Here is a 27,213-nt window from a genome sequence, read left to right on the forward strand (position 1 = left end):
ATCATCTGCAACTCTCTGTGTTTGGCCAGCTGGAGAGCAACAAGAAATGGCCCATAGTGGGACATAACACTGGTGCATGCTTTTTATCTTCTCTCTGCCTCCTCGCAGCAGCACTCCTCATGAACCTGGGAACCGGCAGCATCCCCTTGAAGCCAAATGAGGCAGTGGGGAGACATTCTGTTGCCATGACTGTCTTGCACTACGCTACCTCCCTTCCAGGGCCAATCTATTTCCCTGCAGTTCAAACAAACTTCTCCAGAAGAGAAAAACAATTGTGAAGTGAGAGTCAGAAGTTGGCTGCCAATACAGCAGGTAACCAATTTTCTCCCTGCAGCGTGTCTGGTAGATTAAGGAGACTTTGGAAGTTCCAGAGCTCCTCAGCAGAAGACTACTACTGAGAACTACAGCCTTCAACTGTGCTTTCCAGTCGTGAAAATGAAATACATTTGAAGAGAGCTTGGAGAAGGTAATCCCTCTGTTTACCTTTCCTTTGCTTTTTTTTCAGACAGGCGTAGCATAACTTTGAGAAAAAATACTGTTCCTCTCAGAGCATTTGCAGGAACTGGGTTTGATATGCTGTTCCCACTGAGTTAGCTCTGGTGCTGGCTGCCAGCTGACATCCATCAAGCTGATCAGCAGTACTGTGTTGTTTCCCATACGGGACTCCCGGCTCACCTCTCGTACCGAAATCTCAGCTCCGCACAAGTGGCAGCCTTCCCTCTCCTTGTCCTGAAGATGTGAGGTGGCAGATCCCGGGAGGCACAGGGGAGTTGCAAGCAGTGAACCGCTGCCTCCCAGCACAGCCTCTGAGCGGCAGCCGCTACTGGTTTGCATTTCATGCAGAAGTTGGCTTCCTGCTCTTCTCATTCCCATCCCCTATGCATTGCTAGCTCACTGCTTACCTTGGACACTGGAAAATGGGAATGCTGCTCATTTGAAGGAAATGAGCCATTTCTGTATACACATCTTTTCTAGCTGACAATTTCTGTCTGCATGTATTAACCACTGATCATCTTTTCTAGCTAATTCTGCCAGTAAATGTAGGCTAAGAACAGCCCACACCCTTAGAGGCATAATTCAGAAGTCAAAGCAAGATAAAGGTTTGTCTTCTTTTCCTGACTTCTCTTCAGAGGATTACAACTGTCCAAATGCATTTCAAGTAGATGTGTTGATGGCAGAGCTGTTACATCGAAGTTGCTTTTTATTCAGAGAGATTAACATTCAGATTCCAATGCTGCTAAGAAATAAAGTGCAGTCAGTGTCACATGAGAATCACTTTTTGTTCCTAAAAGGTTTACCAGCTAAAGAATGGTCTTCTACTTACATATTTTCTTTTTTTTTTTTTTCCTCCTCATACTAAAGACTAAACCAAATAAAACCAAGATTGATAGATTTAGGCCTATTTATTGGAGTTGAATGGCCCTGTCAAAAGACTACACTACAGAGATGTTCAGATATGAAGGCTGACTCATAAAACCATAAAAGAATTTTAAATACTGGAGGCATTCTGAAGTCAGTGGAAATTATAGAAACATACAGATGATGTCCTGGCATGAAAAATCAGGCTCTCAGAGTCACCATATAAAGATGATTTGTCAGTGTTTTCTCTCACAGCTCTAAGTGAGGGATGGAGGTGGCTCCGGTTGCTGTGAGATTTTGACCACCATCCCGAGCTGGATGCTTCCTACTCAGAACAGCTGTCAGAACAGCTTACCAGTTCCTGCACAGAGAGGTGGACATTTTTGTTAGTGGGAGGTCTGAGACACATAGCTTGACAAGAATCCAAAATAATTTGAGGCCTCAGGGAACAGTCAGCAACAGATCTCCCACCTCAACACTATAAAGTAATGTTTTAAAATGGTTTCTTCCTGTGAAGACAGACAGAGAATCAGGGAAGAAACTGGAGGAAAATTCCCCTCTTTCTCCAGCCGTTCAAAATAGGGCGTCCTTTTTCCGTTTTGATTTACTGACAATCTTAGAGAAGAATAATTCCAGAGGAATACAGAGAGCAAACAAATGAAGGAGATGAGACGGAGGAGGACACAGCTCCTCTCTGCTAACTGTGAGCCACTGACATACCCTGGTAAGATATTAGTCTGTCTCTGTAGGTGTTGATCACAGGCTTATGACAGTGTCATGCTTTGAGGGTCTGAGAAGAGTGCAGGACAGATGTCTGCCTTTGCCTCCACAAGTGCAGGGTGAGCAAGATCCGGGGGGGATGTTCCCCCACGGGGCATGCGAGGGAGGGACGGTAACTCTACACGATGGCACTGATCTCAGCAGGCTGCCCTAAGCACAGCTAACAAAGCATCCTGTGCACAGGATAGCAGAAAACAAACTGACCTTATTCCACTTATATGACACTCAAAGAGCAAGTAAGACAAGCGAGTACAACTAGGTGAAGAGGCTTTTATATTTTCCAGCAGGGGATCAACCTTATCCCCTCTCCCTACTGACAGTAGGGGGGAGCGGCATAGAAACTGATGCTGAGCTCAGAGGACAGGAAGAAAAAAAAATATTAAAAATACAATTTTCATTTTCAACCTTGCCCCCCTGATCCCCTCGCACAGCTCTCTCCTGCACCTCCCTTCACTTAATATACTGATCTTGTGTGACCAAAATTTGAGTGACTGAGTTTGAATCAGAAGTTCAAGTTTTATTCTACCTCTAGTAAATATAAACTTTACATCAGAAAAATAGTCTACAACCAGAACACAACACAGTGTCTTTATGTCTCCACAACACTTTATGTCTTTAAGGTTCTCAGAAAGAACAACAGGAGTACATGAAACTCCATGGGTATGTTCTTTCATCTACATATGAGCATGCCTCTTAAAATACCTTTTGCTGAAAATTAACACGACTTTCTAAAGGCTGATGCCAGAAAGTATTGAACTTATTTCTATCTTTTACTACCAATGCAGAAAAAGTTAAAATAAGTTTCTCCGCCTACTGCAGGAATTGAAGAACAATTTCCTACACCACATAAATTGTTATAATCCTATGTACTTGTCATTCATTAATTTTTCAGTATTCGATCTGAAAGAAAGGAAGAAGAGGCTGTCAATTTAAATCAAACTAGGGGAAGGCAACTTTGAATTCATTACAGCTTCTAGATACCAGGTATGGTGTTGGAAAGCACATTTTTGTACTCATTAGTGTAACATGTATCATAACCATTATGATACATCATCCATTATAAGGCAATACCATAAAAACATTAGAAAAGTGAGAAGCCAGAATCAGGGCTGACGTACTTTTATTCTTCACTAACTTAGCACAAACTTAACAGTCTGATATTCACAAAAAAAAAAAAAAGAAAAAGCAAGAAAAAAAAAAAAAAAAAGAAAAAGCTTTTTCTGACTTTGTTCTTTTTGTTTGCTACTTTGTTTTTATTGTTTTGTTGTTGGTTGGCTGGTTCTGCCTTTCCCAGAAGTAAACCAATTCCTTTCTATAAAAGAAAACCATGTGCACTTTTATGTTTCATATTTATTTCTTCTGTGTTTTACTGCTTTTTTAACAGTAGTGTCAAGAGCACAGTGAAGGAAGAAGTTAATTTTCTAATGACATCAGGAAGGCAGTAGGACGACTTTAGTTTCCTACAGCTAATCGATTTCAGTTCTAGCGGATAAAATTCATTATAGTAAGGTAGATTACAGACTGGTTATGGTCCAACACAAAAATGATTTGAATTCCAATGTATTAATAGAACAAAACCTACTCAACCTTCCAAGGATCCAACAAAATATAAGGTTATTTTTAACCAACCCACAATAGACATCATTCTGAAAAGGGAAGGTGCTTACATTTCTTATCGTTTGACACTACCATCACATGGAAAGTGCTGATCAGTACCCGTACCCTGTTCACCGGGAGTCTTCTGTTAAATAGCTGGGAAGAGCCCATTCCTGCCCAGAAATGCAAACAACCCAAGTCAAACATAGTAAGTGGGAGTAAAAAATTACCAGAGGCGACAGAGGCCCCATCATTAGTGCTCAAACAGTGATCTGCCTCCTGTACCAGTGCATGACAAAGATTGCACAACAGCAACAAAAGCAGTGAGCTGACGTTAGAGTATTTCTAAAATAGTATGACTTATTTCTCAAAAACTACTCTTACCAGGGTACAATGCTAATAAAGACTTTCAGTTCCTTATAGGACAGTATCAATCTGGGATCGAGCTAATATGAGGGAACTTGCCCATGTCATGCAACTATTTTCACTATTATATGAGAGTTTCAGAAAGTATCATGGTCTTAAAACTATGCCTTTGCTCTTTTCTGAATCACTAACTTGGAGGAGGCTTAGGGAACAGAAGCAACATTGTTTTTCTGAAAACCACTCCACTGAAAACAGACCAGATGCAGTCAGAAAGCTCCAAGGATCATCGGGAGTATGCGTTGTAGCTAGATGGACTCGCCACCCAAAAATCACCTACAAGAAGATGGCAGGGTTTCGACAGGCACCACCGCTGCCCTGAGGCAGTACTAGCAGCCTAGGGCTGCTCCCAGTGCACAGACGCAACTTGCCAATTAAAAGCTGTTTTCACCCCTAATCTCCAGGAAAGTCTTCTGTGTATGGGTTCAGGAAGAAAAAAGATCATTTCTAAGTAAATATGGAGAGATTTAAAATGAATAACATACTACAATAAAATTATAATTAAAGCATTTAATAGTCATACTTTCTTTCATATTGTACGGGGAAATTTCAAGACCTGCTTGCGCACTAGGTATTATTATAAGACATGACTTAGCCCTAATCTTTTCAAGCAACTAAAGACTTTAGTATGGAAGCAGACTACTTGACACAATGCAATGAAAGGGGATTAGTTTCTCATAAATGTTCCAACAAGGCAGTAATCCCTGTGAATTAATTACAATTTAGGATGTCTTCCATTGATTTAGAACACATTTTTTAAAGTAAATCGCTGTTTTTCAAACCACTCAAAAAATCTTTATCTTTAGAATTAATACATGATGGAGTTTTAATATCTTTTTTATGCTTTCTATGATTATGTTTGCTTTTCATATTTCAAGAGAATAATAATCTTTTATTTCAAAACATAGTATTTTAAAAAGTTTCCCTGAAAATGCATTTCTATCTATTTGAAGAAAAAAACCCAACAAACCCTTAAAAAGAAAAATCCTTTAAAACAGCCCAAATTGCCAACCAGATAACATCTGAATAAAAGAAACCTCTAATAGCTACATTTGTTCTTACAGAGGCTCTTTTGTTGGGGTTGAAAAAGCAAAAACACTAGTACAAGCACTGGCACAAAGTCAGTGCCCTCTGAAGACTGTTCAGCTCAGGAACAAGCTGAAATCACTGTGATGAAATTGCAGTGAGGAAATAAGGACAAAAAAGCCCTCAGCTCTCTCTCTACTGATAACAATAGAGGTTCTTATTTATTTTGGGGTTTAGCTCAAATAACTTTTTTAAAAAGATTTCCCTTCAGCATTTTAATTACTGTAACTACTCCTCTAACCACTATTCTGGTTATAAGAATCATTCCTGCCACCAAAATCAACTGTTACTTAATTGGGCAGTGACCAAATCACAGCACTGTATCTCTCTTAGCAGCTGGACAGTAGAGAAGTGATATGGTTGTAACTGTGTGTGCCTAATGCTTTATCAATCTCACACACAGCACTGAGCGTCCTCATAAAGTGGAAAGGATGCCCAAGTGGATTAGGAAAAACTGTTAAGCAAATCGCTGCTCCGTAGCTTGTCCTGTAGACTCACAGCACTTGGAGATGTATCTGAGCCATTTGGCTGAGGAACCATTACTCCATTGCTCCCCACAGATCAGCTGTGCAGGTCCTATCTGTAGCTGTCTTCCCTGGAGGCTGTGGGATCTGCGCCTTCTAAAAAAGTGACATCGAATCTTCCTGGTTTATTTTTATAATCGCTATTTTTATTTTGAATGAACAAGGAACTGTGTGGCAGCGAAGGATAGACGTGATCTCATCACCCTCAGACTACCTTTCAGACGAACAGCGGAGGCGTTTCTTGCAAACCAGCACAGAAGGACGTAAGCGCACTGTGGGCACGCTTGTGAGAATAACAGCCTCCTCCGAGCCGCTCCTGTGCTCCCCGCTGCGAGCGGCGCGTGGGGCACGACCCTGCCTCCCGTGGAGCAGCAGCTCAGCCCGGCCGGCCTGGCCCGCTTCTCCGGTCACGCGCCACTTCCAACCCCGAGTTTCCCAAGCCGTGACCCAATCCTGAAACCACACAAAGCCCTTCTGCACCGTGTCAGCGTTCGTGTGTGAAGGGAGGTGAGGGAAGCGGGGGTTAAAGCTGCCCGTTCCCAGAGCAGCCCTTCTCCTCCGGCAGGAGGAAGGTCGAGGAGAACCTAAGGATGCACCAACCTGGTCTGGTGCCTCTTCAGAGACCCAGGCACCAACGTGTTAGTCCAGGCCTCGGAGGATCGGCGTCTTCATGAAAAGCCCGCCCGCTCACAAATGACATTCACCATCAGTTCCGCTGACATGGATAAAGCCTGGCTGGGAAGTGGACCTGGTCACAATCTAATGATCTGTCAAGGATATCTGAGCTGCTACTGCCCTCGCCGAACCCCTCCAACACGTAACTCAGGGCTGGCTGCTTTCAGAGCTTCACGATTCGGTATGTTTTGCTAGCACTTTATTTTTTTTTCTCCATTGAAACAGAGAGAGATGGAAGGAACAATGCAAAAAGCAATGTCAATGGGGGGGAAAAGTAGGATAGACAAAGGTAAGGACATAATATGGATATTCAATATTCTGGCCTCAATCACTGGTTACAAATTCCTGTTTGGAAAAAAAAAGACCAATAAAAAAAAAAAATATTTGGAAATATTTTTCCTTCCAATCCCTCCATCTCCAAATTATTGCCCAATTCACCCAGAAAAATCTATTTCTGGCCTTCCCAGCCTTTGTACAAACTGCTGCTGCTTCCCTTTTACAACGGTTGTCTTACCCCTTTCTAGACAAAACTCTTAGGTGCCACAGATGGCTGAATTATGGAGGAACTAGCCAAATCTGTACTTGCCCTTCCTACTCCCAAACTACCATGATGACTAATCTGTCTGACTGTGTTAGCTGTTGTTTCAGAATTATAGTATTAAAGCTACAGGCACCTGGCAGCTATTTTTAGTGAAATTTTCTCATTTATGTCATGATTTACACACAAATACCACAGTGTCAATTTTTCAAAGGCAATAACTTGCTATGAAGAAATTGTATATATTGATTGTCTGACACTAAACATTTTGAATCTTAGGCTATTAGCACAAGAGAACCATAAAAATCTGATGCTTTCATTGTTCTGCAAAAATTGTTTCATCTTACCAAGACTATTACACATACCCAGCAGATTTCAACTCAGTCAGGAGACTAAAAATGCCCAATTAGCTTAAGAAACACTGTTTTCCAAGTATATAGTCACATGATTTCCACAGAGGCCGTATCATTATGTCATAAAAAGGAGTAGCATCAAATATGTTTTCATGAAGAATTTTTTTTTCTGAAACATTTTAAATCCACTTCCATCTTCAAGACAAACATTCATGTATTGTTTCACAAAATTCTCACACTGCACGTCAGTTCAGAAAGTAACTCATTCTACAAATGAAGCCAGTAAAAAATGTCACGTGGTCTTATCATAGATGAAAACATGTAACTGAAAACTTTACTCTAAACCAGTAATGAATTCAAACCCCAATTCCAGAGTGTCCAAGGTTAAATCCAAATGCTTTTAAATTTGGAAGAAGTCAAATTAACATCCATATATATATATTTGACATCGATGCTTTTTCAAGCTTGTTGTGGGGTTATTTCCAGCTTGACTTCAGTTCCTTAGTTCAGACCATGACCTATTTCCAAGCCAGTTCTGTTAGTATAAGAAGTATTCTGGCCAGAGCAGTGACACAGACATCTTCCTTTTTTTTTGCCCCCTTTTCTTTTTAATGAGAACATTTTCTTTAAGAATGAATTTCATTAAAAAGACTATCAAAATCTTTCCTTCCTAGTATGTTACGTATTCATTTAGTTTTCCAATGATGTATCTGATGCTGCAAGTTTTTGTTTCTCAGCACTTCTCTTTGCCCTGGACCTCGCAGTTGGAGATGACATGACATAACCCTAGCAACATCAGTGGCCTGCACTATTACACCCATTCTATTCTTTTGAAACCCCACTAAAACTGAAGCATATTATAAAATAATGGCTTCCTCCTCAAACACAATTTTGCAAAAATTATACTGCTTGTCTGTGAGGAAAGGCATACCTAAACAAGTTCATGTCTTCCACAAGCACCTGGGCCAGCTACGGTGGGGCAAGCGTGCAGAGGACCAGCACAATACTGGCACGACAGGGGAAAACCAGCATCGTGATCCCGATCAGACTTACCACTAGTGGCAGGATACTGACTGGCAGCAGGGCAGCGAAGCGCACCATTTCATATGATGTGGTAACAGATACTGGCCTTGTTCGTGGGCCGTTTGGAGAGGTGCTGTTACAGGAACTAGCGCACACAGACCTTTGCTCAGACCAATGGCTAGATGGCAATTTTAGCGCAAACCAACAAAAGGCTGAAGATTACATTATTAAATCTAATCCATACAGACTGATCATGACACTGTTCTGACCTATGTGTCCGTTTATGTACTAAAATAAAAGACATAGTTTCATACATCCCAGATCTCATTAACCCTTTAGCTGGTGGAATTCAATCCCGTATAGTTTGGACATACCATACCTCACTAAACTGTTGGCAGTGTCAGGATCTTGTGCCGTTACTGTGCCAACAGCAGTCCCGATCTTTGCATTTTCATAAACTTCCATGACATAGGAAGGCATAGTGAAAAGCGGAGGTTCATCCACATCGCCAACAATGATCTTCAACATTGTTACATCTTTGAATGGTCCCAAGTGCGAAAAACGGAAATCAACGTGAGTATTTGCTCCTTCTATATTAAGTGTATATGATTTCTTTTTTTCGTAGTTGAGCGGCTGTTGGCAGAAAAAAAGATTTATCAATGCCATTCTATGCTTCAGTTTAGCCTGCTAGCACGAAGTTTCCAACAGTCTCAGAACACAGGCATAACACTAAAAGAAGATGCATACATGTAGAATTTTTTTTTTAGAATTGAAATTATTATAACAGTATGGTATGGCAGAATTCCACTACAACCAGTATCGTTCTTTGTGGATCTGACAGCCTGCCTGAACAGAACTCAGTACAAGTATTCAAGCCTTTGATCAAGGCTAAACTGGTATTTTGTATCACCCCAAAGAGTGGAAAAGTAGTACTTAAGACAAGAGATATGAGGAAGGCAATGTGTGATTTCTCAACGTCAGCGTGTATTTTGTTGATAAAATCTGTTGTAAATTTGACTGATGATGTATAAGAAAAATAGATAGTCAGGATTTATATATACTATGTTTCTTTGATTTCTCCTGTGTGTATTGAAGTACAACTAATTCATTCTCTTAACTCTAATAGGATGAGACTTTTTTGTATTTTGCTTTCTCTGTCTCCCTTTCCTGAATGTAAAAATAAAAATTTTAAAGCCATGGAAATTTACCATAGTCTGATAAATCTATTACTATTAAAAAAAAGAGCTAAGTCATCTACTCAATTAAATCAATTCATAAAGAAATACAAGTTTAGTAAATTCTAACTGTTGTTCATTAATTTATGATGTATTTATGTTATGAGCAGGTAAGTATTAAATAGTAATTTGCATTGCTCTGCAGCACATATATTCTAAGATTAAAAAAGTTTACAAAAGGATTGCAAATTGTAACTATTGTGCCTTTTGGAAAAATAAGTTTCTACTGACAATGACTGGATTAGGTTGTATAGGAAGATTAATTTCTCCCAGAAAACACATGAGGAATAAAACAGTCTTGTTTTCTTTCTTTTGTGTAGTTACTTAATCAGACAATACCAACACTTTTTTTTTTGTCTAGAAATACAAGAATAATCCATTCAGATAATCAGAAAAAGCTGACATTTCAACCATAGCCAAAGCAGTTTTTTACTTTCATTTTCTTCCTTCTTCTTCCCACAACATCTCTGAATTAAGGAATCAGATACTGGGACATAATAGAAGAAGAGCTTACTCTCCTGCACTGTGATTCATAGAGCTTAAAAAACAACACTATTTTCAACGTTGAGGTATTTTAGACAGAAAAGACACATATTGTACTAAGGTATACTATTATCAGAAATCACAATTAGTTGTGGTGGGGTTTTTTGGGGTTTTTTTTGGTTTTTTTTTTTAATTTTCCTTGTTCTCTCCTGAGGAGAAGTAAGGAAATTTACAAAGCAAAGCAAGCTCTGTGATATTCCACATCTTTGAACAACTCACAAGTCCAGTTGTTACATCACTTTTCCTTTTCCTTCTTATAAAATATTAAAAAATTGAAATCTGGATACAATTCGAATTAACAGAACTGTATTTTGCTGGGCTTCCGCTTAAACACTGTGCATTTGTTAAAACTAACATTTATCTTACATTTGAAGAACAAATTGGGCCCCCACTTATAGCCTGTCTAATGGTGTGCTAAGAAACTTCTCATAGACTCATTCATTATTTCAGGTAATCTGAGCTGTTTACCAGTAGGAGCTTTTTATTCCCCTCTTTTTTTTTTTTATATTTTATAACCTATTAATCATAACGTTCATCTTAAAATACCTAAGCTATTCTAATTCAGCAAGAGTTTGGGAATAAAAATGATAATGCAAAATAATTTATATTTACAAAGGAAATATTTCAGCTGTCCCATCAAATTCACAACAGGACTCATTTAAGTCCAAATAGCCAAACAGAAAGATGTGGCTCTGTCCTGTCTGACCCCTTGCTCTCTCCAAGAGAAGCAAATACACAAATAAATGACTTGTAAAGACATTCACTTGTAATGTGTAAAACCTAAGTTTAAATTCTCCCTCATTTAACTCACAGAGAGGCCTTGAATATCAGTCGCCTGTCTCAGTCATTAGCTGTAGTATTTTCCTGTCTCTCTAGAAATCTAGATAATTTCTAGATTTACTTAAAATTGTCCCAACATTGAAGTTCATTAACTCTTTCCTGAAAAGAAAACAAAACATTTAGATTTTAGATGGACCTAAACAGAATTTTTGTTCGTGTTTCCTCTTTTCCCAAAGAACAATGTATTTCCAATACAATTACCCACACATCTTCAGTGTGTGTTCATTGTTTATTATGATTTTCATGCAAAACTGAAAATACTCCATGTAGCTCAAGTGACCAGTCACAGGGCTTACTGGAAAATACTGCTGTTCATTATACTGCAGTCTGTTTTTCTAATATCCAACTCCCCAAAGGACAGCAGAATTTTATGAGAAGTAAATAGCTGTTTCCTGAACATTTCCAGTCTCATTATACAAAATGGAAGAGATATGGTCTGTTCAGACCATTTTGTCTGGGAAGCCTGAACGATACTTGCTGACTTGAGGTCAGGAAAGTTCTAGCTTACTTCTCCGAAAATCACAAGGGGGGAACATGCTGACCAGTCATTCTCTGAAGGATCCAGACAGTAATGCCTTTCACTGTGCTATTTTGTTCTGGGTTTCTCTAGTCTCCCACTTGAACAAGGAATTGCATGAGGCAAAGGGGAAATCCTTCACGCCAGTTTGCAATCAACCCTTTGTAGCTGAAGGGTGGCTCCACAGGGCTTGTCAATAGAGGAGATAATGAAAGTACCGGATGTTTTGGGTCAGCCCAGAATAAGACTAGAAAAGATTCCTTCCAGCACTCATGGACTCTGCATGCCTGTTGAACAGCCTAGCACGGAGGCACTGAGAAATTTGATTTTTGCATCAGAGCCTTAAATAAGAAGCTTCAAACAGTTTGAGAACAACTTCAGATCTTCGGACACAATGATATATTTACTTCTGGCTTTTCTGATGTGCCTACTATACATTCTTCTAGAGACTTATTAGAGGACAAATCATTCTATTTTATTTTTATAGAAGGTAGTGGCATCTGATATATGCAACAAAACCCATTCCATTCTTAGTAGGGATTATCTGTTTTGTGTAGGCTATCAAACTAATTCAGCTTCAAACCCAATCATCTAAATCAAAAGTAATTACAGCACACAGTATACGAAATACTTGTTAAACTGCATTCAAGATCTGAGTAAAAAAAAATTTAAAAAATGAGATCACCTTTTTGTACTGTACAAGCGGATACTGTAACTTCTCTGAGGAAAGAATGGAGGTATTCCACACCAATTTACGTAGCTTTAAAAGCTGAATTTCTGCTCAACTGAAATATAACATTACCTAAGCAAAATGTATCCCTTCTTGTCTTGATGGCAAAATGACTCAAATCACTGTTGTGTGTATGTGTAAGAACAGGCAACATATGCTTTTGTCACATTCTAAAACATAGTCAAAATTTTTCTGAAGCTATTTTGTCTGCCAAGAAACAGTAAGAAATGTGATTTTACACTTTTTATGTATGGACTCTTTCATTTTGTTGCAAATTCTTCCTTTCTGCTTCATGTTCTCAACAGGCATAAATTTAATGAACAATAGTCATGGTGAACTTTTAAACGAGAACCAACGCTCATTTTGAAGAAGAAATAACAGATTATGGCATTAGCTACATCAAAGCCACCAAGAAATAAGTTCGGTGGTATAAAAAAGATGGAGTTTATTTTCATGTGGCTGAACATGGTGGGTATTACACAACCTTTATAAAAGACTCTGAATTGAAGCTTTTTAAGATACTGGGAGAGATAGGAACCGTTTTTAAAACATCATGAATTATAAAAATAACATTTCCTTCTGTTACAAAATATTTTTTAAGATGTTAAACAAAAATTTACATACATACATACCTACCTATTCAGATGCAAAAAAGTAACATTCTTTATGACAGTTTTTATTTATTCTCTTTTCCCACATTTTGCTGGGTTTCATTCCTCCTACCGTTAATCAGGCCCAGAATACTTATTATGAAATATGAATACAAATTCACTTTTATTTTTTAGGCTGTACGGATTTAATTGATTCCTGTAAGACTCAATAACAACAAATCCACATGAGAATTGCTAACTGATGTCTGTTAGTCCAAGTAATAACTGAAATCAAGAAATTATTTCCCTTTGCTGGAAAGGTTTTTAAAAAAATGTTACTTAAATACAATAACCCATCTTTCTGGCTTATTATATATGTACATTTAAATCTAGCCATAGAATATTAGCGTAAGTTGGCAGACACATCAGGAAACATTCACTATGAACTCAGTTCAGAGGACTTAATATGGAGACGAAACTATCTATGGAATTATATTTGTGCATGGAATTCAGTTAAGAATGAAATTAAATTGCAAGAACACTTTATAATTAATAGTTTGAATAGACTGGTATAAATATAGGAAATTCATATATATGATAACTGTGTGATGGCTTGACCATTTACATTTTGACTCTTTATAAGCAAGTCAGTATTTACATTACACAGTGCACAATACTTGACTATTTAGAAGCCAGCTAGCAAGTCAAAGAATAACAGCCTACGAAAACTGAATCATACATTCATTGCCACAGATAAAACTTTCTGTGTCAAGATTCATACAGTTTGTACAACTTTCAGCCAAATTTTACTTCTTTGAAAGAAATTAATGTGCAAAACCATCATTCAGAAAAATTAAACCATCATAATAAAAAATTCAGTAAGATTTAGTTTATTATAAATATTAGATATGACCATTCAAAAAGCACAGAAGATTTAAATAACTGTTTTTTTTCCCTGAATTTCTTTTCTCCCTGCCTTTCCTGCAAAGATTTAAAGTCTCAGGAAGCGATGTGGAAAAGCTTACACTGCTGAAGTTCATGGTTCAATAGGTTTACACGGTAAAATATTTTCATCATTGTATCTGCTTATTCAGCATTCATCATTACATTTTAATTACATACACAGGTAACTTTCAAAGTCTATTGCTTACCTTCTTCAGGGAAAGAATTCCTTCCCTTGTTTCTTTGTCAGTAGATATGGAGAACACCCCAGAGCCATCACCATTTATAATCGTATACTTCATGTCTGCATTTGAACCAGTGTCTGCATCATTTGCTTTGATTTTGCCAACTGCTGATCCAACTTGAGCTGATTCAGGAACATAGAGTTGATAATGTTCTGAAGGGGGGAAAAAAAAAACCACAACAGCTTGGACATTGTTATGTGCTCGATGCACTTCTGAGTAACGGGAGAGTATTTCATATGCAAAACTGACAAATAAACCTATGAACTTATTTAAATTCCTGAAAGAATTCAAAAGGGATTTGTATTTTACTTGGGATGCCTTCGTTCCCTATTCAAAATCCAAATTATCTAATGCAGGATTTTAGTTTTCAGTTATTTTTGCTGTTCATCACATAACACAGGAATTAACTCTGAAGCTTACTTCAAAACAGTATTTTTAAAAGTTTATCTTCTCCATAACCAAAATATATTTATCTCCACCAACTTACCATCAAATGAGTAGTCAAATGGCTACTCTTGAACTGGAAAAATCTTTGTATAATTTGTTTTTCTGAAATTCAATCAGTTTTGCAACATCACATCAACATTTTTGCAACACTGAATCAGCACACATTTTGCAACATTGAATTAACATGTATTTTTTTCTACAGAAAAATATAGTAAATCTGAATATTTTACCATTACCACTTTATAGTGGTTTTGTTGCAGCACAAAACACTTTGCACACAAATTTTAATCGGTATCCATGGTAAAGGAAAGTGAACATAATGTGTACATAAAAGTTTTACACAATTGTGCCCATAAACCACCCATAACAACTATGACCGCCTTTCAGTGTTTTTATAACCTGTTAGGTTAATCATTAGAAAATGAAATATTTTTTTGAAAGGTAATTTTCTTCACTGTTTCTATCCTCTTGGATTAAATCTCCTAACAGGTGCAAACTTGCCTGGGGGACAAGAAGGTGCCACAAGGAGAAAAAAGTGGCAAACAGACACCATGCGATTACATAAACCTCAATTTGTCTGAAACTAGGCCACAAAAACAGCTCAAAGAAATTTTCTCCTATAATGCTAGTGTTGTACACAGCAGGGATGCAGAAACCTACCGGCACTAAAAAGGAGAATACACGTTCAATAGAAGGTGTGCACATAGCAAATCTCTCCCCTCCAACAACCCCCCATCTGAATCCCCCCCCAACAGCCTGCACACTTCACATCACAGGCCAACCACCACTATAGAAAAGAGAGCAAAATAACAACTTCTGTTATTACAGATCTTCTGAAACTGCAGAGTTTCTTCTATATTCCTCTTGGGCATTCTGCGATAGTGAATGCAATAGTGCAACACTGAGGTGCAGGACAGTGGCACAGAAGATGCTACGTATCAAAGCTAACGTGTTGTTACAGTTTGCCGAGTTTAAACCAGCTAGCATGACTGCAGAGCTGCTCTCGGGAAGCAGGTAGAAAGGCAAAATTTAAATTGAATTCAGAGATAAAACCTGCATTATGGCAGAAAACCACTATTTGTTGGATGGATTGAAGAAATTATGAATCTACAGAAGTTGCAACTGCAGAGGGAATGGATGTTATCACTAAAATAAAACTAACTTTAGACACCTGTTAGAAAATAGAAGGTTTTATTACAGATGTCTCTAATTCCTTGCACAATGGTTCCTAAACTTATTTATAGTCTTGAATTGTTTTTTTTAATACTAGCCGATAATACTAATAAACAAACGGTAGTGTGAGAAGGATGGAAGAGTGCACTAAGCTTTGTTAGTCCAAAAGGAAAGAGAGGTTTCCTAGGGGAAAAAAAAAAAGTTACCATGCATTAAAAAAGCTCAAGGGAAACAAGAAATGTCCAGTAGAACAAGAGAAAAAGTATAATTTACCATGTAAAGAAGAAAATACCAACACTGATGTAGCAGGAAAATTGCTTAGTAGTTGATTCAATTAAAACACACCGTTAGCTCTTTGACGCAATTCTTTGATATGCATATAAAAGCCACCTTCACAAATTTCCAAATAAATGCTCTGCCATGCATTCTTTTGCAATGCTTCATGCTTACAGATGATGTCAACTGACATTTTCATATTGCTGGTTGCTTTATTTCATACATAAAATTATAGTGATCAGACAAGATCCATTTTGGAATTTACTTATTGTTAAAATAAGTGTGAAATGTGGTCTTTTGACACTTTTGCTCTGACTATTGCATTCCAAAAAGGAAAAGGTTGAGACCGTAAAGAATATGTTATGTAGAGGCCATAAAGAATGTGTTATGTAATCAAGCCACTTCAGGAACTGGAAGTGTTATAACCCATATGATAGGGTGAACTAATTAGAGACTTCCAAATAGTCAAGCTAGTTCAAATATATCCTCATGACACTACACTCTGCTTTATAATCACACCCCAAGTGTTAGCCATCTGTTTCAGAAAATCATTTTACTGATACCAGCTTCAAACATTCTGAAATACTAAAACCTCAAGCAAAACAAATATTTGAAATCGCTTATTAATTATCTGTCAGTATTTGTAGAACTGACGTGTTTCAAAAAAATGGATGGAGTGAAAAGAAAACTGTTAAAAAATAAACCCTCTTAGATTATAAGGTCAGGAATGTCTCCCAACAAGTATTTAACCACTGCTTCAGAGACAGCCTGAAGATGTCTCATACAGACGTGAGCCAAATAGATAATTACAAACAATACTATCTAAACCCAACAAACACATAAGAGGATAAAATTCAGCAACATGGTTAGATAAAATATATTATAGACATTTATTTAGACTAGCGGTGGAAACTGGGAATGTTCTACTAAACACTAAATTGTTGTAAACTTTATTACTGGAAAGTAGAGGAACCAACTAAAGGCTGAACTGAACATTTCCTTGGGCATTGAATAAATTTTGATAGGATGTTAAAAATAATGTGGGATGCACATACTGTCAATTTATGATTCTTTATGGTAAGCTATGAGTCTGTCTCAACCCTCTAAAAATTGGTTGGGAAGTTAGGAGCCCTGAGGAACAGATACCAGTCTGTATTAAAACTGTTTCACCAAATCTGCCCAAGTTGAACAGATTGTTCCTACGGTCCCAGCATCACAGCCTTCCAGGAGCTGTTGTAAAGCAGAAATTTCAAACAGTCTTGGGGATGCTCTGAACTGTTCTAGAGGGGCTGCCCAGTGGGTTACGGATCAAGATTTTGTAGAGGTTGATTTGGTTCTCAATTTTTATATTAACATTCATTCAGATGCATTCACTTAGCTCATGAAATGAGTAAATTAATACTCTTTTCCAGTTAATGTACTGTATAGGATAGTTATATCACTTTGCAGGATTTAATCTATGCTAATTGAAACATCGTTCAAATGCATACAGGTGATCTTCATCTTTCTTTCAATAAACTATATGGCTTATCTGTCATTATAGTACAGAAACAATTTATTGATCTGTAGAACAATTTACTTCTCATTTCAATAAGCCTACAGGCAACCTATAATGCTGTGTTTTACCCTCAGAAAAGCAATTCCTCTGTCTGAATCTCTCTCAAAAAAATTATGACAGTATTTAATGCAACTCAATAAGCATGTTACTTTATTGTATTCATTAATCTATTTTGTTGATAGTTTTGACTTACTTTTATAGGTTATAATGTCCTCTTGAACAGCAGGAATTACCTTACTTAACAAAGGAAGGGAGGAGAGGCATAATACTGAACGAGCAGAGAAATAAGCAAGTATTTGGCCTGCTTGTTACTTGTTTATCCAAGGTATAGTTTTAGTAACATAAGGATAAATACTGCTTGGTGATGAACCAATGGATGCATTCGTTCACACATCACAGCTCATACGCCGATACCTTTCTCTATCTACTAGCAAACTGATAAACACAGCAACTGATTGCTTTAACACAAAATATCACCATATCCTAAATGTATATCAAAGTGCTATGTGAAGAAAGTTTGCTTGAACCCACAACTAGCTAAGTACTCAGTCATGAGCCAAACTGATAACATATGGAGAAAAAATGGACAGTGAGCCAGGCTCAAAGTCTGATTATTCAGACTGGCAGCCAATTAACAATCAAAATTGTGGCCAAAACTATTTAATGTCTTAATTAATGACCTGAATGACAGGGTGCATGTACTTGCAGCAAGCGAATGGACAGTATCAACTTGGGAAAAAGTGGTCAATGTGCTGGAGGGCAGGGCTGCTCTTCAAAGGGACCTGGACAGGCCGGAGAAATGGGCTGACAGGAACCTCACGGCGTTCAATGACAGCGCCGGGGGAGGAAGAATGCCATTCACCAGTACTTCCACAGGACTTTCCTGTCGGTATTGAATACCCAAATACACATTTTTTTATGCAAATGGTGTGGGAAAAACAACATATACACTCCATAATCATCACTAATGAGCAACTTAACAGTTGGGCATGATCTGTAGCAGTCTCTAGAGCTGTGCTGTGTTGAGGATATTCTATGCCATTTATAGGAGGACCACGGCTACATCAGGCACCTTGGGTCAGCAGAGAGCAATAGCAACACCTGTAAAAGGCATATGCTCCATTTGGACGTGTTTCGTTTTGTTGTTTGTTTGTTTTTCCCTGGCATTACCACAGCTAGGATTGTGGTCCCACTGGGGTTTAGGTTTTTATCCTTTATAAAGGATACAAAAATGAAGGGAGATCTGAAGACTAACCCTTAAAATGGAGTGGTCCTGCTCCCAATTCTCCATCAGTAAACAAACAAAACAAACAAACAACCCCCCTCATTCCCAAAATCATTACTGCCTCATTCAGAACCCTTACAGAATTTTTTTTTATTATTTCAAAATTATTTTGATATGTATGATGTATGTAATGAATAATCTACCTTGCACATAGAAATTCTCATAGACAATACCCAATTAAGTGAAATAAAAACCACTGCTAGACTCCATCCTAGTTAGGAGTAAAGTTGATGCACATAGCTGGCATTAAAGCTCAGTATACAGAACACATATTTTCTACAAATATTTAGTCAGACTATAAATATATTTTTGCCCCTCCCAGCTTCCCTTTATATTTGAATTCTGCAAACAATTCTCTGATCAAGTTTTATTGTCATGAATTCTTGTTAAAGAAGATTTTGAATCCAATACTTAAATATTCTGGAGAAGTATTATATTTACTTCCTTCAATTTTTACAGTAAAAATCTGGTTATGGGAATCACACTTATTCTGCTCAGGAAATAGAATATCATGAGACTTCCTATGTGATCAAATGCCATTAAACAACTTATGTCAGATTTCAGTAACAAATGAAACAATCTGGTAGCTTTAACTTCAAATTTTATGCGAATAGGAGAACATATCAATCTTCTCACAAACTAATATAATAAGAAGACAATTAAACAAATCACTTTACACAGTATTTTCCAGTCTATGGAAGCATGCACTCAAAGATACATATACTTTATTTCTTATCTCTTAACTCTCTTTGGTACATAATGAACATCATCATCTCTTAAGTAATGTATTCCTCATCTCACATGTCCATCTCTTTACGCAGAATTCATAGATGAATGATTGATTCTAGCACATTAGAAAGACACAATATAAGAGAAATTTTAGAAAATCAGTCAGATCACTGAGGCTTGTCCCTTTTACCACTCTGTTTCCTCAGGACATTATTGATGCTAGCTGCTTTTTAAACAGTCCTTGTGCAGCAGCCTTGCTAGGCAGGTGATTCTAAATACTTCTTCTGGAGAATCAAAAAAGCACCATATTTCTCTTACATTTAAGACTAACAGCTCTTGTCTCTTGGCCTGACACATTCAAATCACACACCTTCATCAGGTAATACAAGCATATAATAGCATTTTTCCCCTTTACATGCGCTCCTGGCTGTCACAGTCAGAAGGAAACTCAGGTTCTGAAAATTGATAGAAATGAAAGCTTGCTAGCTCATATTTACCTGCCCCACATTCAGCTTCTGATGTGACACTTTAGCTATTTCTAAACAAAAAACAGTTAAGGTCAGGGGGCCTGGAGATTTACCTGTGATGATTCCCTGTAAAGGCAGAAAATCAGTATACTGAACACCAACCGTACTCACAAAGGACATGTCACTCACTGGTCATTCACTCTGGAACCTGAGCACACACTTTATAAACACAACTAATTGAAAAAATTCTCCGCCTTTAAGAATATGAGAGAAGCAAAATACTCGTTAGCACCAGAATTATGCTGTGTGGCTATTATGTGAACATGTACTATAACCAATTTTAATAGCTGTTTTCTTTGACAAAGGAAACAGCTTCTAAAATGTATACACCCCATGAAATGCATTGCCAGATTTTTACAGCAACCTTTAACACAGTCCTAACAACATTCTCAACAAAGAAAATCTTGCTACCTTTCTTTCCTTACACAAATAACTAAAACTTGATTTTTATAAGTCTATACTGAAATACTGTTTACATTTTATCAGCACTAACACATAGAATTTCTAGGTTAAAAGTAATTATTTGTATGTCTTTTTTTATATCAAAGTTCCCCTGTTACTTAAGATTTCCCAATAATATACTAAAATGTTCTGGATTAATCTTTATGTCTCAAGTTAGCTGAGATTAGCATGTTGGGCAAGAATTCAGTTTTGGAGAATACTCTCAGTATTAACCAGAGGTGTTTTAAGAGCACGGCAAAAAGAATTCTCTTTGAACAGCCCTTAAATTTTCTCATGAGAACCCACCCTTTAAATCTCATTATGTTGACTCAATTTCACAACAGTACTAAGAAGAAGCTACATTTAATTTTTAATACCTGTTTTGGACATAAAAAACATTAAGATAGGCTGCTGTATTTCCTTATCACCTAGAAATATCTAATTTCCTGGCATTTCCCCTGGCATGTGCAATTATGTTACTCATTTTATCTTTTAATGAGATATTAATAATTGCCTTTCAGTAGATTGATCATGCACACCAGGCTCATCCTGCCTACTATTTACACAAAGAGCTGTTTCTGAAGCTGACTTTGTCTAACCACCGGGAAGGAAGAGTGATCCTCCCTAAATCTTACAGATGGAAAAAACAATCAAATCATATGACTATAATCTACATTTCTTTAGACATCCTGGAACACATATATGATAAAAATTGTTGGTAATATATAAACTATAATTCTAGAAAAGCATATCCTAAATTGTGAACCGCCTGTGGAAACAAACAGTGAATATGGTAGTACAAAAAACTTATTTGTGGAACACAGGAATGAGAAAAATGAGAATAAAATAAAATTTCCAGGATGGTAACTTCACTTTTGAAGAAAGGGAATAAAGTTCTATGCAGGAATATATGTTCTGAAAAACAAAATATTAGGGTTCTGTGCAAATCTGGTTTTAAAACAACTTTCTACGTGTCCCTCTACTCTGATTTAAGGTCTTCCTAAAAGACCTAAGCATCTCTTCAGCAATAACTGATACCTGGGACTACTCAATTGCAATACATTTTACCCTTAGTATATTATAGCTAGTAGCTATTGGGAATAGTCACAAAGGTAGTAAGTGTTGTAGTGTGAATTATGAAAAAGGCATTCCTCTAAATATCATGAAAAAAAATCTTATTAAATAAGCAACATTTAAATGTAGAACAATTTCTGGAATGAAATGCTTCCTCATGCTCCCTGGACACTGGATCGTTGCTGGACTTATCTTCATCATCACATAAACAACACAATGAACAAGAAACTAGACTACTAGGTATGAACAAAATCTAATTAACAAAGGTGCAGTTGATCAGATTTCAGCAATCTTAAGCCAAACCAGCTATCGAGTCCTTTTCTTGTTTTGTTTTAAATCTGAGTTTCCTGAGGACACACAACTTCCGTAATCATTTTAATTCAAAAGCGTCCCGTAACTTTTAACCCCCGTCCAATTTCACACAAATCTAACAGAAGGGCAGAGGCCTCCCAGATGTTATGATTCTACAAGCTGCTTAACAATTACTGGTTGAATAGAAGAGAAAGACTTGCTAAAAGAAAATCAGAGAAAATTCCGCTTTACTCATCTCATTTGGCAGGAGCCAAGTGGTCAACCAGCAGGCAGATAGCTCTGGACTAGCCGCCACAGGAGGACGGGACAGTCTACAGTGCATGGCAGTGGGGAGTGAGATGATGCTGATGGTTATGTATGGGCATCATAGGAACTGGATGTACTGTGTGGAACTGGGGATACGGAAAGGACCATACTGGAGTATAAATTCCAAAAGAAAATCAACAGCAGATACCTTTGCACTTAATTAGCTAAGAGTTATATTAACAAGGCTGAACACCTTACTAGCACAGAACAGAGTTAATGTCTACTTCTGGGATGTGAGCTTACTTTTTCAGAACTAACTGGAGTATCTTCATACAACATTCCCACTTAAATATGGCTGTGTACTTTTCATACAATGACATTGTAAAAAGTGAAGCCAAACTAATTATGCATATATGTAATTTCACATTATATCTATATACTGCCATGAAACAACCAAGACTCAACAATCAAGCGTTATAAAAAATGTTTTAAGCCACGACTCGTATTTGAATTCTGCTTTATCCTGAAGAACTGAGCTAGATGTATCGAACGACAAAATCTACAAATGGGGTATCAGGGAAGTAATTTCCTTGTAAAATTAGACTCTACACACAATAACTACAGATCTCCTACACACCGTCCAGAGTTTAATCGTTAGCACTTGATGTACAAAACATGTCAGTGGAAGCATCTGCCTAGTGTGATGATCTTGATTCAATCAGAATCTATTCATCCTAAACAAAGCAAAACATGCAGAATCTATTCATCCTAAACAAGACCAGAGAGAATTAATGAAAGAAAACTATACAGAAAATTCTGATGTAACTCAAGGCTGATAACAGTGTCAACAGTAGACAGAACATTTTCTATCAGATTACTGAAATAAATTTATGACTATGAAATTAGGGCCCTCAGCCATCAACCAAGTGGATCCATCAGTGGTAAAACTAACAAGAACTGAGAGATGCTCATTATTGAAAAGCAAAAACCTTCCCATGCAGAGCATTGTCTGTCAGCTTACATTAAATAGATAGTTCATTTATAACTGGACTCTCAAAAGAAATGAAATTTGTGGTGATGAAGAAAAAGGCATCAGTGTTGTACAAGATGCACTGAAGTAACTGGTAAGCAAAATATTGAACTGGTATCAGGTTGTTCTCCCACTGAGTTCACAACCCCTTGCCTACTTCTGAGACATACTACTGTGTTTTGCAGGCAGAATTCTTCAGCTATGTTTCCTATTCCAGAGATTATTATTACCATGAATTTCAGAACTGCAACCATCAGACTGATAAAATTATGCAGTAATGCTTCCCATTCTTCCTCCTAGACTCTTTGGTATTTTGGAAAACTGTAGCTTTTCTGTTAGTAATTTCTTTGAAAGAAAGTCAGCTATATTTACAGAGAGTACAGAAAAAACCACAGTAAATTCATTTAAGCAGATATATTTACAACCTCTATTTCTAAGTTTTAAATAGATTTTTAAAGTGTTTCAAGGGGGACAAATCCCGCATAACTTACTCCATATGCATCTCTACTGAACACTGATCTACCAAAGCCAGAAAGGTACGATCTTTTAAATATATACAATAAAGCATATTTCTAAGTAAAACAAATAATAAAAGCATTGATCAGATGTGTTACCCAGCATGTTCTCAAGTAAAGTACTCATACAGTTAGAGTCAGATTCAAAACTCACAAGTATGGTAACGGAGAAAAGGAAACTAACCAAAAGAAAGTCTGCGGTTTAGCTGAGGCTCAGCCTGTCCCAATGGTTATACACTCGATATATGCAGTTTTGGTTAGCACTTCCCTTGAATTCAACTCTGAATGTGACAAGCCTCAGTAAGTCTCATTTAGCATTCCGTCTAATAAGGAAATTGAAGAGAAATTTAACTGAAAATCATGGCATTCAAAGAAAAGAAAAATAAACAGTGAAGCTTATTTCTGTTAGTGCAATACTCATGTATTATTTTAATAGTTCATGATGTTAATATGGCCTGATTTTAGATGGTCTATACTTTCGTTCTGTATTACTTACATATAGCTACCACTCTTTTGCAAAGTGTTTAAATTATACTTGTTGAAAAGGAGTAAAAAAGCAATGTTAGAGTCATAACTGTGGTATAGGAATCCTGTGTAAGGAAAGATAAAGCAACTGTTTGTACTCTACAAAACCTGTTCTAGGATTAGTATTTTCTGTTTAAAATGATAATGTTAAAATACATTTTTAATTTTGCTTTGTTAAATAATGAGTTTTCATTAAATGCGAAATGATGTTTTGTCGTTTTCAGTGTTATTTTTTGCAATTATTAGAATCCCTGAGAATGTATAGAATAGAACCTGAACATTTTATATTTCTTCCATTTCTGAAAAAATATTAATACAGATAAAGAAATGTATGTGACAACATACAGTTCTGCCTGCTAGCCAGTTTACTATCCAAAACCTTCCATTCAAAATAAAAGAGGCCAATTCTTGAAACCTGATATGTAGGGATCCATTTGTCTCATGAGTTTGCAGGAAACCTGGGACATTTTTTCTACTTTAACTATTTTAGATGTTATATTTGTTCAAAGATATGCCTTACCTTTTGCCTTTCCAATAGTTAGGAAGTATTAAATAGAGTGATGGATGCAATGACAATTCTGTGGAACATAAAACCAAATATACTTTATTTAAGGCTGTGTTTCAAAGGCTTTATGTTTTTATGTGTTTGCGAGGCACAGAAAAAATATTCATTTCTACAACAATTTAATGAGCCAGAAATACTGCTTGACCAGATTTTACGTAACGTGTATCGCCAGGGAGCTTTGTTTTTCCCCGGAGCTTTGTGATCTCTATTATTGTTTATAAATCTTCTCATTCAAACAGCTTAATGTGTTTCCTGGTGGAGGTACCTATAGCTAACAGTCCATTATGTTCTACAAGGGCTCACGCAATGTCTTGAGTCCACATTACAATATTCTTACTGGCCTTGAGCCAATCTGCAAAGGAAAGCGGGTTTATCTATGCAATTGCATTCCAGAAGACTTTTAAATAAATTGTTGACTGAATTCAGAATTCCTACAAGGCTCCAGCTGCTGTGTCAGATCAATGTGCACCCAATGAGTTGCATAATAATGAACTTCCTATTAGTGGTCATATTAAGATATTCTAAGAGTATTCTAGCATATACTTTTCATATATGCATGTGAGAACATTCAGTTTGACATCAGCATCAACAATTCATTTAACTAGGATAAAGGCAGATTCCACCGTAGCTCGGCAACAGTGAGAAACAGCTTGGATTTTGACCATCTGTAATGTAAAAAGTGATCTTAAAAGTTTGCATGGGTATAGAGAAAAAAAATAGATGTGTATGGAAGCAGGCAAAGGCATGCTGGATTAAATCTTTTAATGTGTTACCTTTTGTTGTGGTCTGGTCTACCATGGGAACAATGTAATTCACTTGTGGATCAAAATCACACAGTTATTGAAATATACATTCAAAAAGGACGGGAGAATGGCCCACATATGACAAGACTATTGGTTTGTCACCCATCTCACTCTTACTCAGTGTTTAATTGAAAGAAATCTTCACTTTCAATATTCTAGCATATGCCATCTCTGTGCTTCATCTGAAATCACTGGAGAACTGAAAAATATTGGTGAATCCAAACACTTCTCAAGCTGCCTTCTCCCCACGAATTTGAATACTAACTGGATTTTACTAATAGCTTCTTACTTCACTGAAAATCAACACGATTTTCAAATCAGTTATATGCTGAAATTGTACATACTCTGAGGAAACCTGGGTGGATTGTCGTTGACATCAGTGAGTGTGATATTTACAGTTGTTGACCCTGACAGCCCTCCGACCTGCCCAGCCATATCTTTGGCTTGAATGACAACGGAATAATGCTCTCTGGCTTCCCTGTCCATGTTGTGCAAGGCAGTCCTGATGACTCCTGTGATGGAAAGAAAACAGACAAACAAAAGAAAGATCAAGATTAGCTTGTTTGAGCAAGAAGAAAGGCTGGGTATAACCTTTCTTTTCAGGAAAGGTGGAGAATGGCAGATTTTCTGGAAATGCAAAGCTGTTCTACAATCAAAATAAGCTGGCTTCAGTTGTTCGTGTCTTAATATATATGTATAAATATAAATATATATATAAAAAACAATGCCAGATGCTGCTAGACAATCAACTTGCTTGAGGATGTGAAGAAATTAAAATCATATATCAGAACAATTATTATATTAATAAATAATTAATCCAACTTATATAACATATAACTGTTTAAATAGCTATTTAATAGAAATATTAATGAATGAAAACTCTTACCCCACTGAAGAAGACAGAAATTCCTTTTTAAGAAAAGTTAATTTCTGAATTAAAATGTGACATACCTCTTAAAACTACCCAAAAGCTAAAATTTCTTATTTGACAGATCTCAAGCAACTACACTTTCGTATTTGATACATGTCAATCACATACATTTATGTTCATAAGTGTCTTACCTAACACCTAACCATAAAGTGAAAGATAAGCTATTATTGGTTTTACTACAGTAGAGAGAGAAAACCTAAAATTCTATTTATTTCTATCCATCACCGTCAGAAATTTTTTTAACATGTAGCCAATTACACATGCAGAAGCAAAGATTACAACAAAGGAGGAACAGTCAATTCCATGGGCTCAGTTTCAGTTATGGGACATTTTTCACTTACGATGGTGCCTGTGAATTAGGCCCTGCTAATTTCTTTGATCACAGGCTGACAGAAACCTCATGGAGTTCAATAAAGGGAAATGTCAAGTCCTGTGCCAGGGAACCAGTACATGCTGTGGACAGACTAGCTGGGAAGCAGCTTTTCAGAAAAGGATCCAGGGGTTCCTCAAGCCGGACAGGAGCCACCAATGTGCCCTTGCAGCAAACAAGGCCAACAGCATCCCAGGCTGCATTATGAAAAGTGTTGCCAGCAGGTCAAGGGAGGGGATCCTTCTCCTCTGCTCACCACTGGTGAGGCCACATCTGGAGCGCTGGGTCCAGTTCTGGGCTCACGAGTACATGTAAGACACTGATAGACTGGAGTGAGTTACGCAGAGATAAAGAAATATGTGAAATGCTAAATTTATTAACATTAAATTTTCAAAAAAACTGCATTT

At 37.1% G+C, this 27,213-nt stretch overlaps 1 protein-coding gene across 1 annotated transcript in view; it reads right to left on the bottom strand.

The window, feature by feature from the left end:
* Positions 1–27,213, bottom strand: part of CDH18 (cadherin 18, type 2) — a 157,077-nt gene that overhangs the window by 34,266 nt on the left and 95,598 nt on the right. Inside the window, exons 4-6 of the mRNA XM_010571464.1 lie at positions 25,850–26,017; positions 13,964–14,151; positions 8,737–8,990 (exon numbers count right to left, since the gene is read on the bottom strand). Coding sequence (XP_010569766.1) covers positions 8,737–8,990; positions 13,964–14,151; positions 25,850–26,017 — 610 coding nt within the window. The remainder of the gene's footprint in view (positions 1–8,736; positions 8,991–13,963; positions 14,152–25,849; positions 26,018–27,213) is intronic.

The sequence above is a fragment of the Haliaeetus leucocephalus genome, unplaced genomic scaffold, assembly GCF_000737465.1.
Source record: "Haliaeetus leucocephalus isolate CR32 unplaced genomic scaffold, Haliaeetus_leucocephalus-4.0 Scaffold328, whole genome shotgun sequence".
Classification (NCBI taxonomy): domain Eukaryota; kingdom Metazoa; phylum Chordata; class Aves; order Accipitriformes; family Accipitridae; genus Haliaeetus; species Haliaeetus leucocephalus.